Source organism: Panthera onca, chromosome B2 (assembly GCF_046562875.1).
Source record: "Panthera onca isolate mPanOnc1 chromosome B2, mPanOnc1 haplotype 2, whole genome shotgun sequence".
NCBI classification, from domain to species: domain Eukaryota; kingdom Metazoa; phylum Chordata; class Mammalia; order Carnivora; family Felidae; genus Panthera; species Panthera onca.
In genome coordinates, this window is record NC_138343.1 from 79,225,408 (window position 1) to 79,249,247 (window position 23,840).

The following is a 23,840-nucleotide window of genomic DNA, read 5'->3' on the forward strand; positions in this document are numbered from 1 at the left end:
TACATTTAATCAGATTGTGACAGCAAATGCTGCTGCTGTTCCAGATGTGCTATCTTTAATGAAGCAAATCAACACAATCTGAAATCTTACATATAACTACAAGTTGGCAAATATGTCCCTGTATTAACTGAGGTACTATCAGAAGATACTTGCCTTGGCCTGGCATGACCAACAATGTAATTTACGGCCATCAACTCTCCTGCTTTTTGCCATAGTATACTTCATAGAGACAGTGGTCATTTTTTCTTAATAGTTCAATATAGTTTTTATTATGTGACATGCAGTGGACTAAATGTTTGTATGTATTATCTCATTCACTTTCCACAAGGGATAGGCACTTCTATTATCTACATTATACAGCTATAGAAACACAAGTAACACAAAGATTTAGCCTAAGAGTGGCAGAGCTGAAATTAAAATCTAAGTGGTAACCTTCCAGAGCCTCTTTGCTTAAGAGGATCTACTATACTAAGTCTGGTGAATAGAAGAGCTATTTTGTTTGCACATTTATCCATTTTTTAGTTGACTGATATTTGGATTGTTTCCACTTTTTGGCTATTATGAATAATATTGCGAAGAAGATTCATGGACCGATTTTTTGTGGACACAGGTTTTCATTTCTCTTGCATATATACCTGGGACTAAAACTGCTCAGTCATATGGTAAGTCTATCTTTAACATTCTAAGGAACTGCCAGAGTGGCTGCACCAATTTACAATCTCAATATCAATGTTTGAGGGTTCCAATATCTCTATACCCTTACCACCACTTTTATTATCTTTATTTTTTCCAGAGATGGTGATCATTCTAACATTACATAGAACAAAACATTTATCCACAATACTGATGATTCTGGACTTACACTTATTAAAAATGAGGAAGAAGCAAAAAGTTCTTTAGATCCCTTAGTAAGACATATATGTGAGACAAAAGATGAGAGAGAAAATCCACAAAATTAAGGAGTCCATTACTGAAGTAAGATTTTAAGCAGTCCAATGGCCTAAGAGCTGTCAGATAGCCTCTCCAAGGTAAAGACAAGTTACGACATGTGCACTATTTACTACTAAAAGGGGGTTGGGGGAGCGGGGACACAATGCTTGAAAAGCATTTATAAGTTGGGATCAGAGAAACAGAAAGCTCTGTAACAAATCCAAGCTATAGTATAAGCCGTTCTGCTACTTGAACCTTATAGCCCACCATATCCATTGTCTAGAGCTTTGGGCAAGGCCCAATAAGAGAATCATACCAGTCTTCAGGGTTTTAGAGCAAAAACATGCCATTTCCTAAAGATCATCAATCCTTTAAGAAACAGATCCTAGCTTGCTATTGGACTTTGAAAGAGACTGAAACACGTAACCACATGATGACTTACGTTGCCCATGATGAAATGGGTACTATTTGACCCACTAAGCCATAAAGTGTTGGGACAATAGGAACATACTATTCATTAAGTAGAAACGCCACACATAAGATACTGGGCTTGAGTAAGTCCAGAAAATATAGGTAGAGGTATGGTTTCTTTACTTAGGCAACCGCTTTCTTCTCTTCAATCCACACCTAATATCAAGGGGGAATTTCTTATTACCAGATGGGGGAAGGAAAAAACTTACAAATAGTTTAAAGTTCCATGATGTCCTAGAAAAAAAGGGAAATGGACTGCTGCATGACAACAGCCTGAAGACATCAGTGATGGGAAATTCTACCAATGGGCCGAGCTTTGAAACATACAGCCTGGACTGAGAGATGATGGCCAGAAGCATAAATTTACACTGACTGCCGATAGTTCAGAAAACTGGTCAAGGATATGGAAAAAACAGGATTGGAAGATTAGTGACAATGAAGGTATGGGGAAGGTGGGAAAGGTACGTAAAGGGAACACTCAGAATAGGCATGGATTATGAAGAAATAGGTATTCATTACAAAGGAGGCTTTCAATAATCAGGTGGCCAAAATGACTCATTCTGAATGTCAATCCTTTTATTTCCCCAGCCATCCCAGAGTTTACTCAAGGAGTTCTTGTGAAAATGGCAACAGTGGAAGAGGCAAAGGCTATGATGCCTGGGCTCTTTCCTCAACACAGATGATCTGGCCACAGCTACCACCAAGTGTTCAACTTGCCAACACTTGAGACCACAATGAATGAGTCCCTTGATATGGCATCATTCCCCAGGAGAACTAACCAGCCACTGACCCACAGAGCAAGGATCACTATGATCACTAGAATGACAGCATATTGTAAGTCTTTTGGTAGGTTGATTACACTGACTTCTATCATGGAGATAGAAGCAGTTTATCCTTACTAGATCACATAAATATTCTAGATAACATTTTTTTTCTCTTTAACACTTCTACTAACATCACCTTCTATGGACCTATTGAATGTCTTAATCATTAACATGACTTGCCATAGGGGCACCTGGGTGGCTCAGTTGAGCATCTGACTTCGGCTCAGGTCATGATCTCATGGTTTGTGATTTCAAGCTCTGTGTCGGGCTCTATGCTGATAGCTCTGAACCTGGAGTCTGCTTCCAATTCCAGTCTCCTCTCTCTGCCCCTCCCGTGCTCATGCTCTGCCCCCCCCCCCCACTCTCTCTCTTGAAAATAAACATTAAAAAAAATTTTTTTTAATTTAAAACATGAGTTTCCATAAAACTTACTTCAAAAACAATTGGGGCAATGGGCTCAACGCCTTGAAATTCACTGGCCTCACCTCCCACCTAGAAGCAGATGGCTTAACAGAACAGTATAATGGTCAACTGAAAATTCAATTACAACACCAGTTAGGAGACCACATTTTAAAAGGATGGTTGTGGGCTAGGACTTTAAATCTGTGACCAAATATATGGTGTCGTTTCTCCTTTAGCCAAAATACAGGAGTCAAAGACCATCCTTATCTCAATATGATTCTTAATTATCTACTCACAGAACTTTTGTTTTCCATCCGAGCAACTTTAATGTAGAAATTCTGGTTTGCAAATAAGAGTGCTTCTATATCAAAGGACACAAGAATACCCCACTGAATTAGAAACTGAAACTGCTAGTTGACCATTTTGTGCTTCTCATGTTATCTGAACCAACAAGCAAAAAGAGAGACAGACAGAGAGAGATGGATTACTCTGCTAGCTGATGTGACTGATTCTATTACCAAAGACAAGCCAGATTGTTGCTACAGAAACCATTAGGAAGGGCTATGTCTGGAACCTAGGGTATTCTCTGGGGTGCTTCCTGTCCAACAGTAAAAGTTAATGGAAAACTGCATAAACAACAAAAAAAGGTAAGACCACTGAGGACCAGACCTATCAGGAATAAAGGTTTTGTGTCACCTCACCACGTTTTTATGTTTTAGCTTAGATCATCTCAGAACAAAGGAAAAATGAAATGGACAGAGGAAAAAGAAAGCTTCAGCTATGGTCTTATGACCGGTGTCAAGACTGCCGATGCCGACTAACTTTACAATTCAGTCATTAAGCAATAGTATTTGTATGGAATCATGACTGAATCTGAGGAGTGATTAACATCACCCAGTGATAGACAGCATGACTGTCTCCTAGAAATGGGTAAATGATTAACTGGGAATTTGTGTCCCTGTACTTCAAAGGGACAGTAAGAATATATGCACCTCAAGTGAAAGAATACCATTTTTGCTGTTTTATGGAAATTCAAGCATGAGTAGAAGTGAATGGATGATAAGTAACTAAAGAAGTGGACTGAGGTAATATTAAGGTATCGTCACTTCACTTCAAACTCATTCTCTTTGCTCCAGTTTGTTGTATAATTCTTGGGGGCAGGGGGTAAAAGACTAAAGAAGAAAGAAGGGACCTATTCGCTCCTGTTTGCAGCAAAAGTTCTCTACCCTGGAGTGACAACTGATCCCAGTAGTACCAGTTGACTCCCCTGAAGTTTCTACCGCAGTCCTCAGATCAACTGCATTGGGCCTCCTCTGAAAACTCAGCACCTGCTAGCCAGTACTGTACATGTCTTCAGATGTCAAAATTTAGAGCCATAAGATATATCCTCCAAGATCTTGAGGCAACACCACCAGCAGCTGGCAGTGACCTTCTTATAAGCTCTCCAGGGCCTTCTCCAAGCTTTTCAGTTTTTTTTAAATATTTCATTTTTTATTTTTAGAAAGAGAAAGCAGAGGAGAGGGGCACGGGGCCAGAGAGAGAGTGGGAGGGAGAGAGAGAGAGAGAGAGAGAAAATATGAATCTCAAGCAGGCTCCAGGTTCAGTGTGGAGCCCAATGCAGGGCTCAAGCTCACTACCTGAGGACCAGGACCTAAGCCAAAATCAAGAGTCAGATGCTCAACTTACCGAGCCACCCAGGTGCCTCTAAGCTTTTCAGTTTTAATAATTCACCTCCATTCATTTGTTCCCCTTTGCATGGTAAGTGCTTCCTGCAGTTACTATCTCTTCAACATATTTTTGCCTTTTCAGTTCTTTAATAACTGATTACAATTCTTCATATTAAATTGATTCTGTTAAAATATTTTCTGTTTTTGTTTTTGACTATACCCAAATTGATATATCTATTAACATCACATAACTATATGTGAATATAAAATCAAACAACAAAGTTGGATGGTAGGTCTGAGTTTAGTTTCAAACCTTTAAGAAAATCTTATATCTCAACAGTCTGGACCAATTTATAAAAGACACTATTTAGAATGTTATTAGCAACTTTCCTAGAAACACATATGAAGATACAGATGTAAATATAGATGAAGATATAGATATAAGTCTCAAAAGATTTATACAATAAAAAAAAAAGACACTGAATATTTCCAATCTTCCTATTATAGGTGATAACTCAATTTAATTCTTATACACACACCTTTTTGTATTTTTATGTTTATATATACACTTCACCATTTGATATTTCTTGAGTGTTTATTATATTCAAGTCACCATGAACCACATAGGGGCGCCTGGGTGGCTCAGTCAGTTAAGTGTCCGACTATTGATTTCGGCTCAGGTCATGATTTCATGGTCTGTGGGACTGAGCCCTGAGCCCTCCTGCATTGGACTCCCCACTGAGAGCACAGAGCCTGCTTGGGATTCCCTCTCTCCCTGCTCCTCCACGCTCTCACTCACATTCTCTCTCTCTCTCAAAATAAATAAAAACTTTGAAGAAAGGAAATATGCACTTTTAAATCAATTTTAATTAAAATAACAACAAACACTTAAATGCTTACCAGGTGCCATCTGTTCTAAAATATTTTACATATATTAGCTCATTTAATCCCTGTAAATCTCATGACTCCAATTTCTATTATATGAATGAGGAATATGAGGCACAGAAAAAAGGAGTGTGCTCAAGGTCACACAGCTAATAAGGATATTTAAACCCAGGCAGTCTAACTCTAGAATATGTGCTCTAAACTACTTGGCTATACAAATAATAAGCTCACCCCACTCACTATAAGTCATGGAGACTGTACTCAAGAGTCAGCACTTTCCAGAATATAGACTACCTTCGTAATCCTAGCTTTTCACACAATGACCACGGTTTTTGGTTGCAGATAAATTAATATAAACCCACAATATTTTTAAAATAACATATAGCTCTTAGATGAAAATCTATATAGTGTGCCTATAAAGTTCAACACAATGTAAATAACTGAGATATAGAGAAATTATTTAGGTCATGATAAATCAAAGTTAATACACCCCAAATTTTCAGAAATGATACTAAAAGCAGTTAAATAAAAAGCAAATTTTAGGTTTTAATTGCCATTAACAGGGCATTCAACATAATGCATTTTTCTATTTGTGTTAAATTTCAATCTCATAAGAATCTATACTATACCCACTTTATTACAGCAGCTGGAGACATTTTCAAGGATTGGTACTTGTATTCTATCTTTTAAGACATTCTACTCCATTCTATGCTTTAGATTAGATGAGCTTTTAGATTTAAAAATACTTACAAGTACAATCAAGAAAAGAAACGAGCTTGTCTGATGGTATTTTAATATCTTAGTGTCACTTCACTGGTCACATGCTATGATTCTTACAATTTAGAGACATAGCTATTCTCCTTTCAAACTATTACAGGCAGATTTCTTAAAATGCTCTCTAACATACTGCATCTAACATAAGCATTAGATACAAGCTCATTTATTTAGTGGAAACTGCTATAACACATAACATTCTTTACGTTAAAAACCCATATTACTCGGGCTAACTGAATATTACATGTTTTATGTAATAGTTATCATACTGTATTTCATATTAAATACCCTATTTTTGAAAACTGACACCCATGTTTTATAAATAAATTATGTACCTACACCAATGTAACTTTCATATTCCCATCATAAAATCACCCTCAATGCTGACATTTTGATGTTTTAAAAATGCATTAGGACCGGGGCGCCTGAATGGCTCAGTCGGTTAAGTGTCCGACTTTGGCTCAGGTCATGATCTCATGGTCCGTGAGTTCGAGCCCCGCATCGGGCTCTGTGCTGACAGCTCAGAGCCTGGAGCCTGTTTCAGATTCTGTGTCTCCCTCTCTCTCTGACCCTCCCCCGTTCATGCTCTGTCTCTCTCTGTCTCAAAAATAAATAAACGTTAAAAAAAAAATTTAAAAAAAAAAGATGCACTAGGATCAAAAGTAAATCCTTTTCTTTTTCAGTAAGAAGACATTGAAAAATAGCTAAAATTTTAAAAGAACAAAATGTACATTAAAAAATACTAAGAACAAAGCAAAACTGGGATGACAAACTACTAAACTGAATTCCATTCTGCTGTATTCAAATGCAGTGGACAACTGCAAGGAAACAGTTGTTTCCTTGCTACTTAGAAAATGGACATTCTATACATAGCCTCACGTAGCTTTTTAAGTGCTAACAATTATGACCCATAAAAAGCAAAACAAAATAATTTTTCAAAACTCAACATCAATAAAACACACACAAGGGTTTATATTCCTTAACTCTGTATTATAAATACAGTATTAGACAAAATAGAAAATTAAATAATAAAGCAATTTAAAATTTTTTATTTTACCTTTGGACTCATATTTCACAAGAACCATATTCATCTATGTCTTTTATGGGAAAAAAAAGATGCAGGCAGCCTATCAGAATTAATCCCTCAGCTTCCACTGCTAGAAGTGAAGCAGTCTTCCAAAAGGCATTTCTGAAAAACATATCAGGCCTACACTCGGCTTGCAGGACTATCAACATACAGGTTCCAGAATTTACTGGCAACTCAGAATATCTGTACACCAGATACTTTGTCAGGAAGAATGATCTTGAATTTAATACTTATCAATACTTATCCAAAGATTTTATACATATAGTTTGAGGCAATTTCAAAAAATTGATTGATAAGATTTAATTATCAATATTAATAATTAATAGCATATTAATATAAAGCATTTTTATAATGTTGATTAACAACAAAAACAAAATGTTAATGATTAACATTCATTGGTATTGATATTAACATTGTTTCCCAAGGATTAAATAAGAGAAATAATGTTTAGGTAAGTACTGATAAGAAGTAAACCCAAAGTTATCCTTTCTCACAAAGAATCTGGTGTACAGATATTCTGGGTTGCCATGTTATTTCTTTTATCTACTCTTTGATTATATATATATTCCATACAGTCCTATATATAGTCCTATAAATACATATATTCCATACCATCCTATAAATAGTTAAAAACCCATCTGTCCTTGGATAAACTCAGACCAATACAGAGTGAAATACTTCCAAGAAACAGTATTTGGGGCCCCAGATAATTGTTCTAACTAAACTATACTATATACTAAGTCACAAACTCTTATTTAAGGATGTAAAATATTAAATACCCTTATTTTATGAAAATTGACACTCATATAATTTATCACACTCCCTTTTTTTACTTAGGATTCACCACACTGCACACTATCCTTCATCTAAAAATGCACAGTCTTGTGGCACCTGGGTGGCTCAGTCAGTTAAGTGTCCAACTTCAGCTCAGGTCATAATCTCACAGTTTGTGAGTTTGAGACCTGCGTCAGGCTCTGTGCTGACAGCTCAGAGCCTGGAGCCTGCTTTGGACTCTGTGTCTCCCTCTCTCTCTGCCCCTCCCCTGCTCGCTCTCTCTCTCTCTCTCTCTCTCTCTCAAAAATAAATAAACATTTAAAAAAATAATACCAAGAGCACACTTTACACACTGAATGTTAGCCAATTTGACAATAAATTATATTTTCAAATAAATGAATAAGGAAAGAAAGAAAGAAAGAAAGAAAGAAAGAAAGAAAGAAAGAAAAAGAAAGAAAGAAAGAAAGGTGGGACTAACCACATTTCTTTAAAATAAATTAATTAATAATAATAAATAAATAAAAATGCCCAGTCTCTTAAGAAACTTTATCTTCTGGAGTCTGGATTCATATAACTGATCCTTTGTTCCATTAGCTACAAAAAACAAATCTGTAGTTTACCTTTGGCAAGCAAAAAGGATTCCATAGCATGTACTGGTAACCTTTTCATCCTTTTGTCACTGTTATTTACTTTACGATTTCCTTGATCAAACATTACTTACTTTATTGTTATATATTTATTTAACATCATAAAAATTTGTGGAACAAGGTGAAATGAAACAAGGACTTCTAAAATAGCAACCAATAAAGTCATATAAGGAAGATTAACCAGTGAATGAAAAAAACACCTAATGAACATTATGAAAAATCTTAATGAAAATCAACAATTAAAACCTGACCCTAATAAACTATGGATAAATGTTTGCTATGTAAACGCAAGCATGAAGTAGTTTCTTTCAAAGTAAAAAGGGCTTACCTCAAAACATTTAGTTATAATAACAATGATCATATCTTACTTTTATAATTCACCTGACAGGATTACTTAAGTGAAATCTATTTTCACTTTTACAATTTAACAAAGTTCATTTTTTATATGAGAAACATCTGTACTTTTAAAGACCAAAATTAGTAAAGTTTAAAGGATGCTACAAAACATTACTAGCTCTAATAGCTGAAAATCAGATGTAGAGGTATTATACATACATTGTAAAATAAAGTATTTCACTTTTGCAGAGGGAGGGTAACATATATGTAACATATCCAGTAAACAGTGAAGCCTTATACAAACAGTATTATTTCATGTAAAAATGGTGGGAAGTGCATACTTACCCTTCTCCTCCCATTCTTGTTATCTTTAGGCGAAAATCCACAGAATTCAAACTAGGAGGCTTCCATTTCAAAATATCATCACATCGACCAGGTTTATATTTCTAAAGTGAATTAAATGACAGTGATTAATAACAAGCTAAAAAATAAACATATCAACTACTTTTTATAGTATGCTTTGTATTTTCTTAAACTGCAATACAGCTGATATACAATGTTATATTAATTGCAGGTGTACAACATAGAAGTCTGACAATTCTACACATTACACACTACTCACCACAGTAAGTGTACTCATCACCCGTTGCCACACAAAGTTATTACAATATTATTGCCTATGTTCCCTATGCTGTACATTTCATCCTCATTACTTATTTATTTTATAATTGGAAGTTTGTGACTCTTAATCCCTTTCAATTACTTCTTATTCAGCAAAACCACTACGTCTTTTCTAAATATAAGTTTTATCTTAACTGATGAGCGAAGCTAGTTACTGACCTTCTTAGTAACAACCTTTCTCCTTTTCCTGCCAAAGTATGCAGACCCTTATTTGTGAAAGTCCATAAAAAGAATGAAACCTGTTATTCTCTCCAATCCTTCTAAAAATGGATAGGAAGTTTGATAGTTTAAAAAAAAAAAAAAACAAAAACTGTTTTTCTCTTGTTCAGCTTTACTGTGGCATAATTTACAATGAATAAAGTTAACCAGTGAATTTTAACGCATGGATTCAATCAACTTAAAAATTTCATAATTTGTGCTGCCTTTTGTGCCCTCTTTAAGGAATCTTTGCACATCCTAAGATTGCTACAATTTTCTTAGAAAATTTTATCATTTTAGCTGTTATTTGGGAGTATAAGACCCATCTGAGGTTAATTTATTTATATAGTATGAAGTAAGGGACTAGGTTCATTGGCATATGGATGTCAAATCAATACAGGGCCATTTGTTGAAAAGATTATCTTTCTTCCCTGAGTTGCCTTGGCACCCTTGTCAAAAATTAACCACTTACAGCTACAGATATATGTCTATTCTCACTAATCTGTTACACTGAATGACTTTCCTCCCACTAATAGCACACTGTCTCAACTACTGTGACTTTATAATAATTTTGAAATCTAGTTGTGTAAGTCCTTAAACTTTGATCTTTTTCCAACTCTCTTAGCTAATGTTTTACTTATATTTCCACATAAATTTGGGGCACCTGGGTGGCTCAGTTAAGTGTCCGACTTCGGCTCAGGTCATGATGTTGCAGTTCGTGGGTTTGAGCCCTGCATCAGGCTCTGTGCTGACAGCTCAGAGCCTGGAGCCTGCTTCGGATTCTGTGTCTCCCTCTTTCTCTGCCCTTCCCCCACTCACACCGTCTCTCGCTCAAAAACAAATAAACATTAAAAAATTTTTTCCAGGGGGGTTCCGGAAGATGGCGGCGTAGGAGGACGCGGGGCTCACAGCGCGTCCTGCCGATCACTTAGATTCCACCTACACCTGCCTAAAGAACCCAGAAAACCGCCAGAGGATTACCAGAAGGGAGTCTCCGGAGTCAAGCGCAGACTAGAGGCCCACGGAAGAGGGTAGGAAGGGCGGCGAGGCGGTGCGCGCTCCACGGACTGGCGGGAGGGAGCCGGGGCGGAGGGGCGGCTCGCCGGCCAAGCAGAGCCCCCGAGTCTGGCTGGCAAAAGCGGAGGGGCCGGACAGACTGTGTTCCGACAGCAAGCGCGACTTAGCGTCTGGGAGGTCATAAGTTAACAGCTCTGCTCGGAAAGCGGGAAGGCTGGAGGACAAAGGGAGGGAGAGCTGCTGAGCCCCCGGACGGCAGAGCTCAGCTTGGCGGGGAACAAAGGCGCCAGCGCCATCTCCCCCGCCCATCCCCCAGCCAAAATCCCAAAGGGAACCAGTTCCTGCCAGGGAACTTGCTCGCTCCGCGCAAACACCCAACTCTGTGCTTCTGCGGAGCCAAACCTCCGGCAGCGGATCTGACTCCCTCCCGCTGCCACAGGGCTCCTCCTGAAGTGGATCACCTAAGGAGAAGCGAGCTAAGCCTGCCCCTCCACTCCCCGTGCACCTTGCCTACCCACCCCAGCTAATACGCCAGATCCCCAGCAACACAAGCCTGGCAGTGTGCAAGTAGCCCAGACGGGACACGCCACCCCACAGTGAATCCCGCCCCTAGGAGAGGGGAAGAGAAGGCACACACCAGTCTGACTGTGGCCCCAGCAGTGGGCTGGGGGCAGACATCGGGTCGGACTGCGGCCCCGCCCACTAACTCCAGTTATACACCACAGCACAGGGGAAGTGCACTGCAGGTCCTCACCACGCAAGGGACTCTCCAAAATGACCAAACGGAAGAATTCCCCTCAGAAGAATCTCCAGGAAATAACAACAGCTAATGAACTGATCAAAAAGGATTTAAATAATATAACAGAAAGTGAATTTAGAATAATAGTCATAAAATTAATCGCTGGGCTTGAAAACAGTATACAGGACAGCAGAGAATCTCTTGCCACAAAGATCGAGGGACTAAGGAACAGTCACGAGGAGTTGAAAAACGCTTTAAACGAATTGCAAAACAAAATGGAATCCACGATGGCTCGGCTTGAAGAGGCAGAGGAGAGAATAGGTGAACTAGAAGATAAAGTTATGGAGAAAGAGGAAGCTGAAAGAAAGAGAGATAAAAAAATCCAGGAGTATGAGGGGAAAATTAGAGAACTAAGTGATACACTAAAAAAAAATAATATACGCATAATTGGTATCCCAGAGGAGGAAGAGAGAGGGAAGGGTGCTGAAGGGGTACTTGAACAAATTATAGCTGAGAACTTCCCTGAACTGGGGAAGGAAAAAGGCATTGAAATCCAAGAGGCACAGAGAACTCCCTTCAGACGTAACTTGAATCGATCTTCTGCACGACATATCATAGTGAAACTGGCAAAATACAAGGATAAAGAGAAAATTCTGAAAGCAGCAAGGGATAAACGTGCCCTCACATATAAAGGGAGACCTATAAGACTCGTGACTGATCTCTCCTTTGAAACTTGGCAGGCCAGAAAGGCTTGGCACGATATCTACAGTGTGCTAAACAGAAAAAATATGCAGCCGAGAATCCTTTATCCAGCAAGTCTGTCATTTAGAATAGAAGGAGAGATAAAGGTCTTCCCAAACAAACAAAAACTGAAGGAATTTGTCACCACGAAACCAGCCCTACAAGAGATCCTAAGGGGGATCCTGTGAGACAAAGTACCAGAGACATCACTACAAGCATAAAACATACAGACATCACAATGACTCTAAACCCATATCTTTCTATAATAACACTGAATGTAAATGGATTAAATGCGCCAACTAAAAGACATAGGGTATCAGAATGGATAAAAAAACAAGACCCATCTATTTGCTGTCTACAAGAGACTCATTTTAGATCTGAGGACACCTTTAGATTGAGAGTGAGGGGATGGAGAACTATTTATCATGCTCCTGGAAGCCAAAAGAAAGCTGGAGTAGCCATACTTATATCAGACAAACTAGACTTTAAATTAAAGGCTGTAACAAGAGATGAAGAAGGGCATTATATAATAATCACAGGGTCTATCCACCAGGAAGAGCTAACTATTATAAATGTCTATGCGCCAAATACCCGAGCCCCCAGATATATAAAACAATTACTCATAAACATAAGCAACCTCATTGATAAGAATGTGGTCATTGCAGGGGACTTTAACACCCCACTTACAGAAATGGATAGATCATCTAGACACACGGTCAATAAAGAAACAAGGGCCCTGAATGATACATTGGATCAGATGGACTTGACAGATATATTTAGAACTCTGCATCCCAAAGCAACAGAATATACTTTCTTCTCGAGTGCACATGGAACATTCTCCAAGATAGATCATATACTGGGTCACAAAACAGCCCTTCATAAGTTTACAAGAATTGAAATTATACCATGCATACTTTCAGACCACAATGCTATGAAGCTTGAAATCAACCACAGGAAAAAGTCTGGAAAACCTCCAAAAGCATGGAGGTTAAAGAACACCCTACTAACGAATGAGTGGGTCAACCAGGCAATTAGAGAAGAAATTAAAACATATATGGAAACAAACGAAAATGAAAATACAACAATCCAAACGCTTTGGGATGCAGCGAAGGCAGTCCTGAGAGGAAAATACATTGCAATCCAGGCCTATCTCAAGAAACAAGAAAAATCCCAAATACAAAATCTAACAGCACACCTAAAGGAAATAGAAGCAGAACAGCAAAGGCAGCCTAAACCCAGCAGAAGAAGAGAAATAATAAAGATCAGAGCAGAAATAAACAATATAGAATCTAAAAAAAAACTGTAGAGCAGATCAACGAAACCAAGAGTTGGTTTTTTGAAAAAATAAACAAAATTGACAAACCTCTAGCCAGGCTTCTCAAAAAGAAAAGGGAGATGACCCAAATAGATAAAATCATGAATGAAAATGGAATGATTACAACCAATCCCTCAGAGATACAAACAATTATCAGGGAATACTATGAAAAATTATATGCCAGCAAATTGGACAACCTGGAAGAAATGGACAAATTTCTAAACACCCACACTCTTCCAAAACTCAATCAGGAGGAAATAGAAAGCTTGAACAGACCCATAACCAGCGAAGAAATTGAATCGGTTATCAAAAATCTCCCAACAAATAAGAGTCCAGGACCAGATGGCTTCCCAGGGGAGTTCTACCAGACATTTAAAGCAGAGATAATACCTATCCTTCTCAAGCTATTCCAAGAAATAGAAAGGGAAGGAAAACTTCCAGACTCATTCTATGAAGCCAGTATTACTTTGATTCCTAAACCAGACAGAGACCCAGTAAAAAAAGAGAACTACAGGCCAATATCCCTGATGAATATGGATGCAAAAATTCTTAATAAGATACTAGCAAATCGAATTCAACAGCATATAAAAAGAATTATTCACCATGATCAAGTGGGATTCATTCCTGGGATGCAGGGCTGGTTCAACATTCGCAAATCGATCAACGTGATACATCACATTAACAAAAAAAAAGAGAAGAACCATATGATCCTGTCAATCGATGCAGAAAAGGCCTTTGACAAAATCCAGCACCCTTTCTTAATAAAAACCCTTGAGAAAGTCGGGATAGAAGGAACATACTTAAAGATCATAAAGGCCATTTATGAAAAGCCCACAGCTAACATCATCCTCAACGGGGAAAAACTGAGAGCTTTTTCCCTGAGATCAGGAACACGACAGGGATGCCCACTGTCACCGCTGCTGTTTAATATAGTGCTGGAAGTTCTAGCATCAGCAATCAGACAACAAAAGGAAATCAAAGGCATCAAAATTGGCAAAGATGAAGTCAAGCTTTCGCTTTTTGCAGATGACATGATATTATACATGGAAAATCCGATAGACTCCACCAAAAGTCTGCTAGAACTGATACATGAATTCAGCAAAGTTGCAGGATACAAAATCAATGTGCAGAAATCAGTTGCATTCTTATACACTAACAATGAAGCAACAGAAAGACAAATGAAGAAACTGATCCCATTCACAATTGCACCAAGTAGCATAAAATACCTAGGAATAAATCTAACCAAAGATGTAAAAGATCTGTATGCTGAAAACTATAGAAAGCTTATGCAGGTAATTGAAGAAGATATAAAGAAATGGAAAGACATTCCCTGCTCATGGATTGGAAGAATAAATATTGTCAAAATGTCAATACTACCCAAAGCTATCTACACATTCAATGCAATCCCAATCTAAATTGCACCAGCATTCTTCTCGAAACTAGAACAAGCAATCCTAAAATTCATATGGAACCACAAAAGGCCCCGAATAGTCAAAGTAATTTTGAAGAAGAAGACCAAAGCAGGAGGCATCACAATCCCAGACTTTAGCCTCTACTACAAAGCTGTCATCATCAAGACAGCATGGTATTGGCATAAAAACAGACACATAGACCAATGGAATAGAATAGAAACCCCAGAACTAGACCCACAAACGTATGGCCAACTCATCTTTGACAAAGCAGGAAAGAACATCCAATGGAAAAAAGACAGTCTCTTTAACAAATGGTGCTGGGAGAACTGGACAGCAACATGCAGAAGGTTGAAACTAGACCACTTTCTCACACCATTCACAAAAATAAACTCAAAATGGATAAAGGACCTGAATGTGAGACAGGAAACCATCAAAACCTTAGAGGAGAAAGCAGGAAAAGACCTCTCTGACCTCAGCCGTAGCAATCTCTTACTCGGCACATCCCCAAAGGCAAGGGAATTAAAAGCAAAAGTGAATTACTGGGACCTTATGAAGATAAAAAGCTTCTGCACAGCAAAGGAAACAACCAACAAAACTAAAAGGCAACCAACGGAATGGGAAAAGATATTTGCAAATGACACATCGGACAAAGGGCTAGTATCCAAAATCTATAAAGAGCTCATCAAGCTCCACACCCGAAAAACAAATAACCCAGTGAAGAAATGGGCAGAAAACATGAATAGACACTTCTCTAAAGAAGACATCCGGATGGCCAACAGGCACATGAAAAGATGTTCAACGTCGCTCCTTATCAGGGAAATACAAATCAAAACCACACTCAGATACCACCTCACGCCAGTCAGAGTGGCCAAAATGAAGAAATCAGGAGACTATAGATGCTGGAGAGGATGTGGAGAAACAGGAACCCTCTTGCACTGTTGGTGGGAATGCAAATTGGTGCAGCTGCTCTGGAAAGCAGTGTGGAGGTTCCTCAGAAAATTAAAAATAGACCTACCCTCTGACCCAGCAATAGCACTGCTAGGAATTTATCCAAGGGATACAGGAGTACTGATGCATAGGGGCACCTGTACCCCAATGTTTATAGCGGCACTCTCAACAATAGCCAAATTATGGAAAGAGCCTAAATGTCCATCAACTGATGAATGGATAAAGAAATTGTGGTTTATATACACAATGGAATACTACGTGGCAATGAGAAAAAATGAAATATGGCCTTTTGTAGCAACATGGATGGAACTGGAGAGTGTGATGCTAAGTGAAATAAGCCATACAGAGAAAGACAGATACCATATGGTTTCACTCTTATGTGGATCCTGAGAAACATAACAGAAACCCATGGGGGAGGGGAAGGAAAAAAAAAAAAAAAAAAAAAAGAGGTTAGAGTGGGAGAGAGCCAAAGCATTAGAGACTGTTAAAAACTGAGAACAAACTGAGGGTTGATGGGGGGTGGGAGGGAGGGCAGGGTGGGTGATGGGTATTGAGGAGAGCACCTTTTGGGATGAGCACTGGGTGTTGTATGGAAACCAATTTGACAGTAAATTTCATATATTAAAAAAAAAAAAAAAATTTTTCCACATAAATTTTAAAATCAGCTTGTCAATTCCTATGAAAAATAAGTCTATTGGGATTTTAACTAATATTGCACTGAATCAAAAGGTCAATATGGGGAGATAGGACATTTGAACAACACTGAAACTTCCAATTCATGAACATTGCAAATCTGTTTATTTAGGTCTTCCAAAATTTTTTTCAGCAATGTTTTCTGATTTTCAGTATATAAATCATAACACAATTTTTGTTAAATTCATTCCTAATAATTTAATATTTTGGTGGGATTATCAATACAAAAAATCAGATGTGTTTCTATAACAAACAATCAGAAAAGGAAAGCAATTCCATTTACAGTAACATCTAAAAGAACAAAATACATAGGAATAAATTTAACCAAGGAAGTGAATGATCGTATACTGAAAACCAAACCATTACTGAAAAAGTTAAAGAACTAAAAAACGGGAAAACATTCCGTATTCATAGAGAGTGTGATATTGTGATCTACAATAAGAAATAAACATTTGGTCTTTGTCCCATTTCTAGTGCAAAACTCCTAAAACCCTTGGAATTCCCTAAACAAGGCGAGCAATAGAGGTCTTTTGTCCTGTCAATTGAAGTAGATTTTGGAAAGCACTTAACATTGAAAGCTGGTTGCCAGAGCAGCCAACCAAGTGATTAGGGGGTAGGAATTTTCAGTGCCACTCCCCCAACTTCTGAGGAGGAAAGAAGGGCTAGAGGTAAGATTCAACCACCAATGGCCACTGATTTAATCAGTTGGTCCTATCTAATGAGGCTTCCTTAAGAAAACTAAAAAAAGATGGGGCGCCTGGGTGGCGCAGTCGGTTAAGCGTCCGACTTCAGCCAGGTCACGATCTCGCGGTCCGTGAGTTCGAGCCCCGCGTCAGGCTCTGGGCTGATGGCTCGGAGCCTGGAGCCTGTTTCCGATTCTGTGTCTCCCTCTCTCTCTGCCCCTCCCCCGTTCATGCTCTGTCTCTCTCTGTCCCAAAAATAAATAAAAAACGTTGAAAAAAAAAAATTAAAAAAAAAAAAAAAAAAGAAAGCTAAAAAAAGACAAGGTTTGGAGAGCTTCCAGACTGGTGACCATGTGAAGACTCAGTAAGAGTGGCAAGCCTGTAAATGGCATGAAAACCCTGTGCCCCTTCCCCAGTCCTTGTCTATGCACTGATTCCATCCAGCAAATTAATCAAACCTGAGGGGGGGTCATGGGAACCTCTGATTTATAGCCAGCTGGTCAGAAGTACAGGTGATAACCTGGGCTTGCAACTGGCATCTGAAGGTGGGTTGAGGAGGCAGCAGTGTTGTAGGACACAGCCCTCAATCTGTGGAATTTGACACTACCTCCAGGTGTCAAATTTGAGCTGAACTGTTGTACACCCAGCTGGTGTCCTAGAATTGCTTATCGATGTGGGGAACCCCCACATACACACTGGAATTGGCCTCAGAATACCAATGTAGGAAGGCTTACTATTGTTAAGATGTCAATACTACCAAAGCAATCTACAGATTTAATGCAATCCCTTTCAAAATCCCAACAGCCTTTTGTGCCTCAAATTCGTAAGGAATTACAAGAGACCCAGAAAAGCCAAAATAATCTTGAAAAGAGAACAAACAAAGTTGGAGGATTCACACATCCCAGCTTCAAAGCTTGGTACAAGGCTACTTGTAAACAGAGATACTGGCATAAAAGTAGACATACAGACCCAACAGAAAAGAATTGAGAGTACAGAAATAAACCTATACATCAATAGCCAACTGATTTTTTTAAGAAGAATGCAAAGTCTGTTCAATGGGGAGAGAATATTCTCTTCAACAAATGATGCTGGGATAGCTAGATTTCCACATGTAATATAATGAAATTGGGCTGCTTTGTCCCACCATATAAAAACTAAGTAAAACTGGACCAAGGACCTAAATATAACAACTAAAACCATACAACTCTTAAACAAAAGCATAGGGATAAATTTTCATAATCTTGGATTCTTAGGTATAATACCAAAAGCACAAGCAATAAAAGAAAAAATAGGTAAACTGGACTTCAAATTACAAAACTTCTGTGCATCCTAAGACATTATCAAGAAAGTAAAAAGACAACTTACAAAATGGGGAAAATATGCAAATCATATACCTAATAAAGATTTAATATCTAAAATATATAAAGAATTCCTACAACTTAATAACCAAAGACAACCCAATTTAATACTGGCAAAGAATTTGAATAGACATTTCTACCCAGAACATATAAAATGTCCAATAAGCCCATAAGGAGATGCTTACTATCATTACCCATGAAAGAAATGCAAAGCAAAACCACAATGAGATACCTACTAGGGTGACTATCACCAGGGGAAATAACTAGTGTTAGAGAGGATAAAGAGAAATTAGAACCCACATACATTACTATAAGGAAGATAAAATGATGCAGCCACTAAAGATAACAGTTTGGTAGTTCCCCAAAAAGCTAAACACACATTTACCCAAGATTCAACAACCCCACTATTAGGTACACAGCCAAAAAACAAACAAACAAAAACAAACAAAAAACTGAAAATACAGCCCCAAAAAACTGAAAACAGGGACTCAAACAGATACTTATATGTGAATGTTCAGTGTAGCATTATTCACAGTAGTCAAAAGATGAAAACCTATGTTCCGTCACTATAAGAATGGATAAACAAAATACGGTATGTATACTCGATGGAATATTATTCAGCCATAAAAAGGAATGGAATTCTAATGCATGCTACAAAAAGAATGAACCTCGAAAACACCATTACAAGTGAAATAAGCCAGACACAAAAGTATAAAAGTTGTATAACTCCACTTATAGGAAATATCCAGAATAGGCAAATTCATGGCAACAGAAAGTATATTAGAGGTACCAAGAGCTGGGGTGGGGAAAGGTGAGCTCTCACTTAATGGTTACAGAATTTCTGTTTGGGGTGATGTAAAAGTTTTGGAAATAGTAGAAATAGTTGTAGAACACTGTCCATGCAGTTAACGAGATTACAGGAAAAATAAGTGTTTTAAATGTATTCTGGCAACACAGTAAGAAAATATTTTAGTTAAGTGAATTAAGAACTGATTATAAAGGAATGATCATTGTAAGCCTTGACAAATGGGTAATATTCATTTATGCAGACTTATAGCATGAAGTAAATACAAGTAAAACACAGGAGTAGAAAAATATTAGGATCTACTGAAGGAGAAGCAAGTATGTCTACAGGGAGTGGAGCCATATTATGAGAAAGATATTCATTGGGATGGAAAAATTGCTAAGTGCTCTCATTACAAATATTTTTCTTAAATATAAAAGTCAAACTGCATTCTAACACAGTTTTAAAAATTTCAGAAAAACTGCAAAAACCCTAGTCACAGGATTAGTTATTTCAAACAGAAGTCCAGGGGCACCTGGGTGGCTAAGTTGGTTAAGCATTCGACTTCAGCTCAGGTCATGATCTCATGGTTCATGGGTTCGAGCTCTACATCGGGCTCTGTGCTGACAGCTCAGAGACTGGAGTCTGCTTCATATTCTGTGTCTCCCTCTCTCTCTGCCCTCCCCCACTCATGCTCTGTCTCTCTCTCTCTCTCTCTCTCTCTCAAAAATGAATAAACGTTAAAAAAAAAAAAACCTTCAAACCGAAGTCCATACAACATCAAATTTAGTAAAACTTACGTTGTACTAACAAAGACAAACCACTGGAGCTGATATTAAAGATATTTTATCTGTAGCAAATTTAAAAATATATGCTATTTCCCCCAAGTCTTATGTTTAAACATGAATGAATATAAAATCAAATATATAATATTTCAGTGGAAGTTTCATCCATTTATTTGCCCTGAGAGATTCACTTAGGTAACATACATCTTTCAGAATGATCACAAATAAATCTCTTTAGACTTATTGAATATAATTTTTTAAAAATGCCAAAACTGCAGAATTTTCCAGTTGTCAACCCATTAATGAGAAGACTCTGATAAAATTTAGTCTTTTTTTCTAATAAAGCATACCTGACAGATATGTCATCGACCTTTTAGTGAGTGGTTCACTGTGGTAGTGAGGGGTAAAAAAAGAGCAAGGGAAGAAAGGAAAGTCAGCATCCATCTCAACCCCATTCACGACCTCAGCCAAGAGAATGTCAGACAAACCATCATTTACTTCTGTTCTCTATTTATGAGCATGAGTATGAGACTACTTAGAAACCAATACCAATCTAAGTTATTAAATGCAGGAAAGGTTAATTGTGTACAGTTTTAAAATATTTCACAACAGGTAGCTAATGACCAATTCTAAAAAGAATCTGAATATATAATGTTATTTGTATAATAAATATTAAATATCCTTCACATTCTTCTCTCCGGAAATCAAGAGCCAAACTTGAATCTAATGAGAAAACAGCATGTACTAATTCTGTTTTTACACAGCAATAATTCATAAACTTAAGTCATTCCTCATCTCCTTGCACACCAAACCATTTATATTCATTTGAAATACTAGACTTGATATTATTGGGAATTCAAAGCACCTTTATGAAAATTAATGAAATTCATATTAATAAATTTTAGAAAAATATGGTAGTTCTCAATTACTGAATGTAAATTCTACAATGACATAGATTCCATGAATAAAATGTATTTAAATACTTATTAGAATGTAAATTCTACTCCAGCAAAAATAGTATCTAATTCTGTGCCTACAAAACACCTAGTACAATGCTCAACAAATACTTAATAAAAATTTGCATTTTATTGTGCTAAACTTTTAAATTCATTACAAAATATTAGTCTCAGTATATTTAGGTTTACTTTTTAAATAGAATAATTTAGATTATGAAATGACTTAGATTACCAATATTTGTGAAAGATTAGGTGCATCAATCACTACCAAAAAATCCTTTTTTCATGATCCCCAAAATGATAAGGGCAAAGATATTATATAATACAGGGACTTAGTCTTTTAAAATTAAATATTTACGAGTTACCCAACTTAAAATACAGAATCTTGCTGAACTATAAACATGGATACAAAAACTTTTTTTCAAGCTACAATTTTCAGTGTTTAATTAGGGAGTAATGCATTTTAATTTCATTAAATTCACCAGCATGTATCTAGATTTAAATAATTATTGAACTTATATTTAACCAATACATATTTAGTTCTATAGAAATAAATCTGGTTTTAGCAGGTAAGCTGTGAAGTACAAACTTGGGGGTAGATTATGTCTGAATGCAATCACCTATATAACCCAAGATATCTATCATCCTCTTAAAGAAAAAATGTAATGGATACAAATTCAGAAACAGAGTAAAAGATGTTTGGGAAAGTATTTATCAAATGAGAACAGAACCTGGCGTAGAGGTAGAGGATGGCCATATGCCAAACAGAAGTCTCTAAAACAGGGATAAAATGAAATGGAGGCATAAGTGATATATTAGTTGGATAAAGCTGCAGTTCTCAGCTAGGGGTGATTCTCCCCCACTTTCCGCACCTCCATATTTGGCAATGCCTGCATTTTTGGTTGTCACACTAAGGAGGGGTAGGGAGTGCTGCTGCCATCTAGTGGGCAGAGACCAGAGATGTTTCTAAACCTAAAACCTGCAGGGCAGCTGCCCACAACAAAGAACTATCCAGCCCAAAATGTCAGTGGTACCAAAGTTGAGAAACTCTAATGTAAAGGAAGCTGACAGTAATAACAGCAAAGAGGAGAAGACATTTATTTCCTTTTTGCCTCTACTAACTACTAACTTCATGATTTTAAGAAAGTTTAAAGTGGGACTTTATCTATCTTGCTTGTAAAAATGCAGGAATAGTATTGTTTGCCTAAAAAATGGTATCTAGACTAGAGATACCTAATACTATGTAGCCCTATGCTACTCTATGATTCCCACTAGTAAAATGTGAGCAGTTATGTTATCATATTCCATCAAGGCCCTACACTGAAACCTGAGGCATAATGCCTTCTTCACAAGGATCACACCCTGAAGCTAAGAAAGATCCCTGGCCTTACTATATTAATTTTATTTTTATTGTTTTTCTAGCATTTAGGTTTTTTTTTTTTATTTTTTTTTATTTTTTAATATATGAAATTTACTGTCAAATTGGTTTCCATACAACACCCAGTGCTCATCCCAAAAGGTGCCCTCCTCAATACCCATCCCCCACCCTGCCCTCCCTCCCACCCCCCATCAACCCTCAGTTTGTTCTCAGTTTTTAACAGTCTCTAATGCTTTGGCTCTCTCCCACTCTAACCTCTTTTTTTTTTTTTTTTTTCCTTCCCCTCCCCCATGGGTTTCTGTTATGTTTCTCAGGATCCACATAAGAGTGAAACCATATGGTATCTGTCTTTCTCTGTATGGCTTATTTCACTTAGCATCACACTCTCCAGTTTTTTCTCCAAGAATTTTCTTGAGTTCTCTTGAGTTTCTTGAGTTCTCCAGTTTTCTCCAAGAATTTTCTCTTTATCCTTGTATTTTGCCAGTTTCACTATGATATGTCTCTCCTCTGGGATACCAATTATGCGTATATTATTTTTTTTTAGTGTATCACTTAGTTCTCTAATTTTCCCCTCATACTCCTGGATTTTTCTTATCTCTCTTTCTTTCAGCTTCCTCTTTCTCCATAACTTTATCTTCTAGTTCACCTATTCTCTCCTCTGCCTCTTCAAGCCGAGCCATCGTGGATTCCATTTTGTTTTGCAATTCGTTTAAAGCGTTTTTCAACTCCTCGTGACTGTTCCTTAGTCCCTCGATCTTTGTGGCAAGAGATTCTCTGCTGTCCTGTATACTGTTTTCAAGCCCAGCGATTAATTTTATGACTATTATTCTAAATTCACTTTCTGTTATATTATTTAAATCCTTTTTGATCAGTTCATTAGCTGTTGTTATTTCCTGGAGATTCTTCTGAGGGGAATTCTTCCGTTTGGTCATTTTGGAGAGTCCCTTGCGTGGTGAGGACCTGCAGTGCACTTCCCCTGTGCTGTGGTGTATAACTGGAGTTAGTGGGCGGGGCCGCAGTCCGACCCGATGTCTGCCCCCAGCCCACTGCTGGGGCCACAGTCAGACTGGTGTGTGCCTTCTCTTCCCCTCTCCTAGGGGCGGGATTCACTGTGGGGTGGCATGTCCCGTCTGGGCTACTTGCACACTGCCAGGCTTGTGTTGCTGGGGATCTGGCGTATTAGCTGGGGTGGGTAGGCAAGGTGCACGGGGAGTGGAGGGGCAGGCTTAGCTCGCTTCTCCTTAGGTGATCCACTTCAGGAGGAGCCCTGTGGCAGCGGGAGGGAGTCAGATCCGCTGCCGGAGGTTTGGCTCCGCAGAAGCACAGAGTTGGGTGTTTGCGCAGAGCGAGCAAGT

At 37.9% G+C, this 23,840-nt stretch overlaps 1 protein-coding gene across 1 annotated transcript in view; it reads right to left on the reverse strand.

The window, feature by feature from the left end:
* RNGTT (RNA guanylyltransferase and 5'-phosphatase) overlaps positions 1–23,840 on the reverse strand; it is a 312,089-nt gene that overhangs the window by 122,160 nt on the left and 166,089 nt on the right. The window contains exon 13 of the mRNA XM_060616151.3: positions 9,143–9,243. Within this exon, the coding sequence (XP_060472134.1) occupies positions 9,143–9,243 (101 nt within the window). The remainder of the gene's footprint in view (positions 1–9,142; positions 9,244–23,840) is intronic.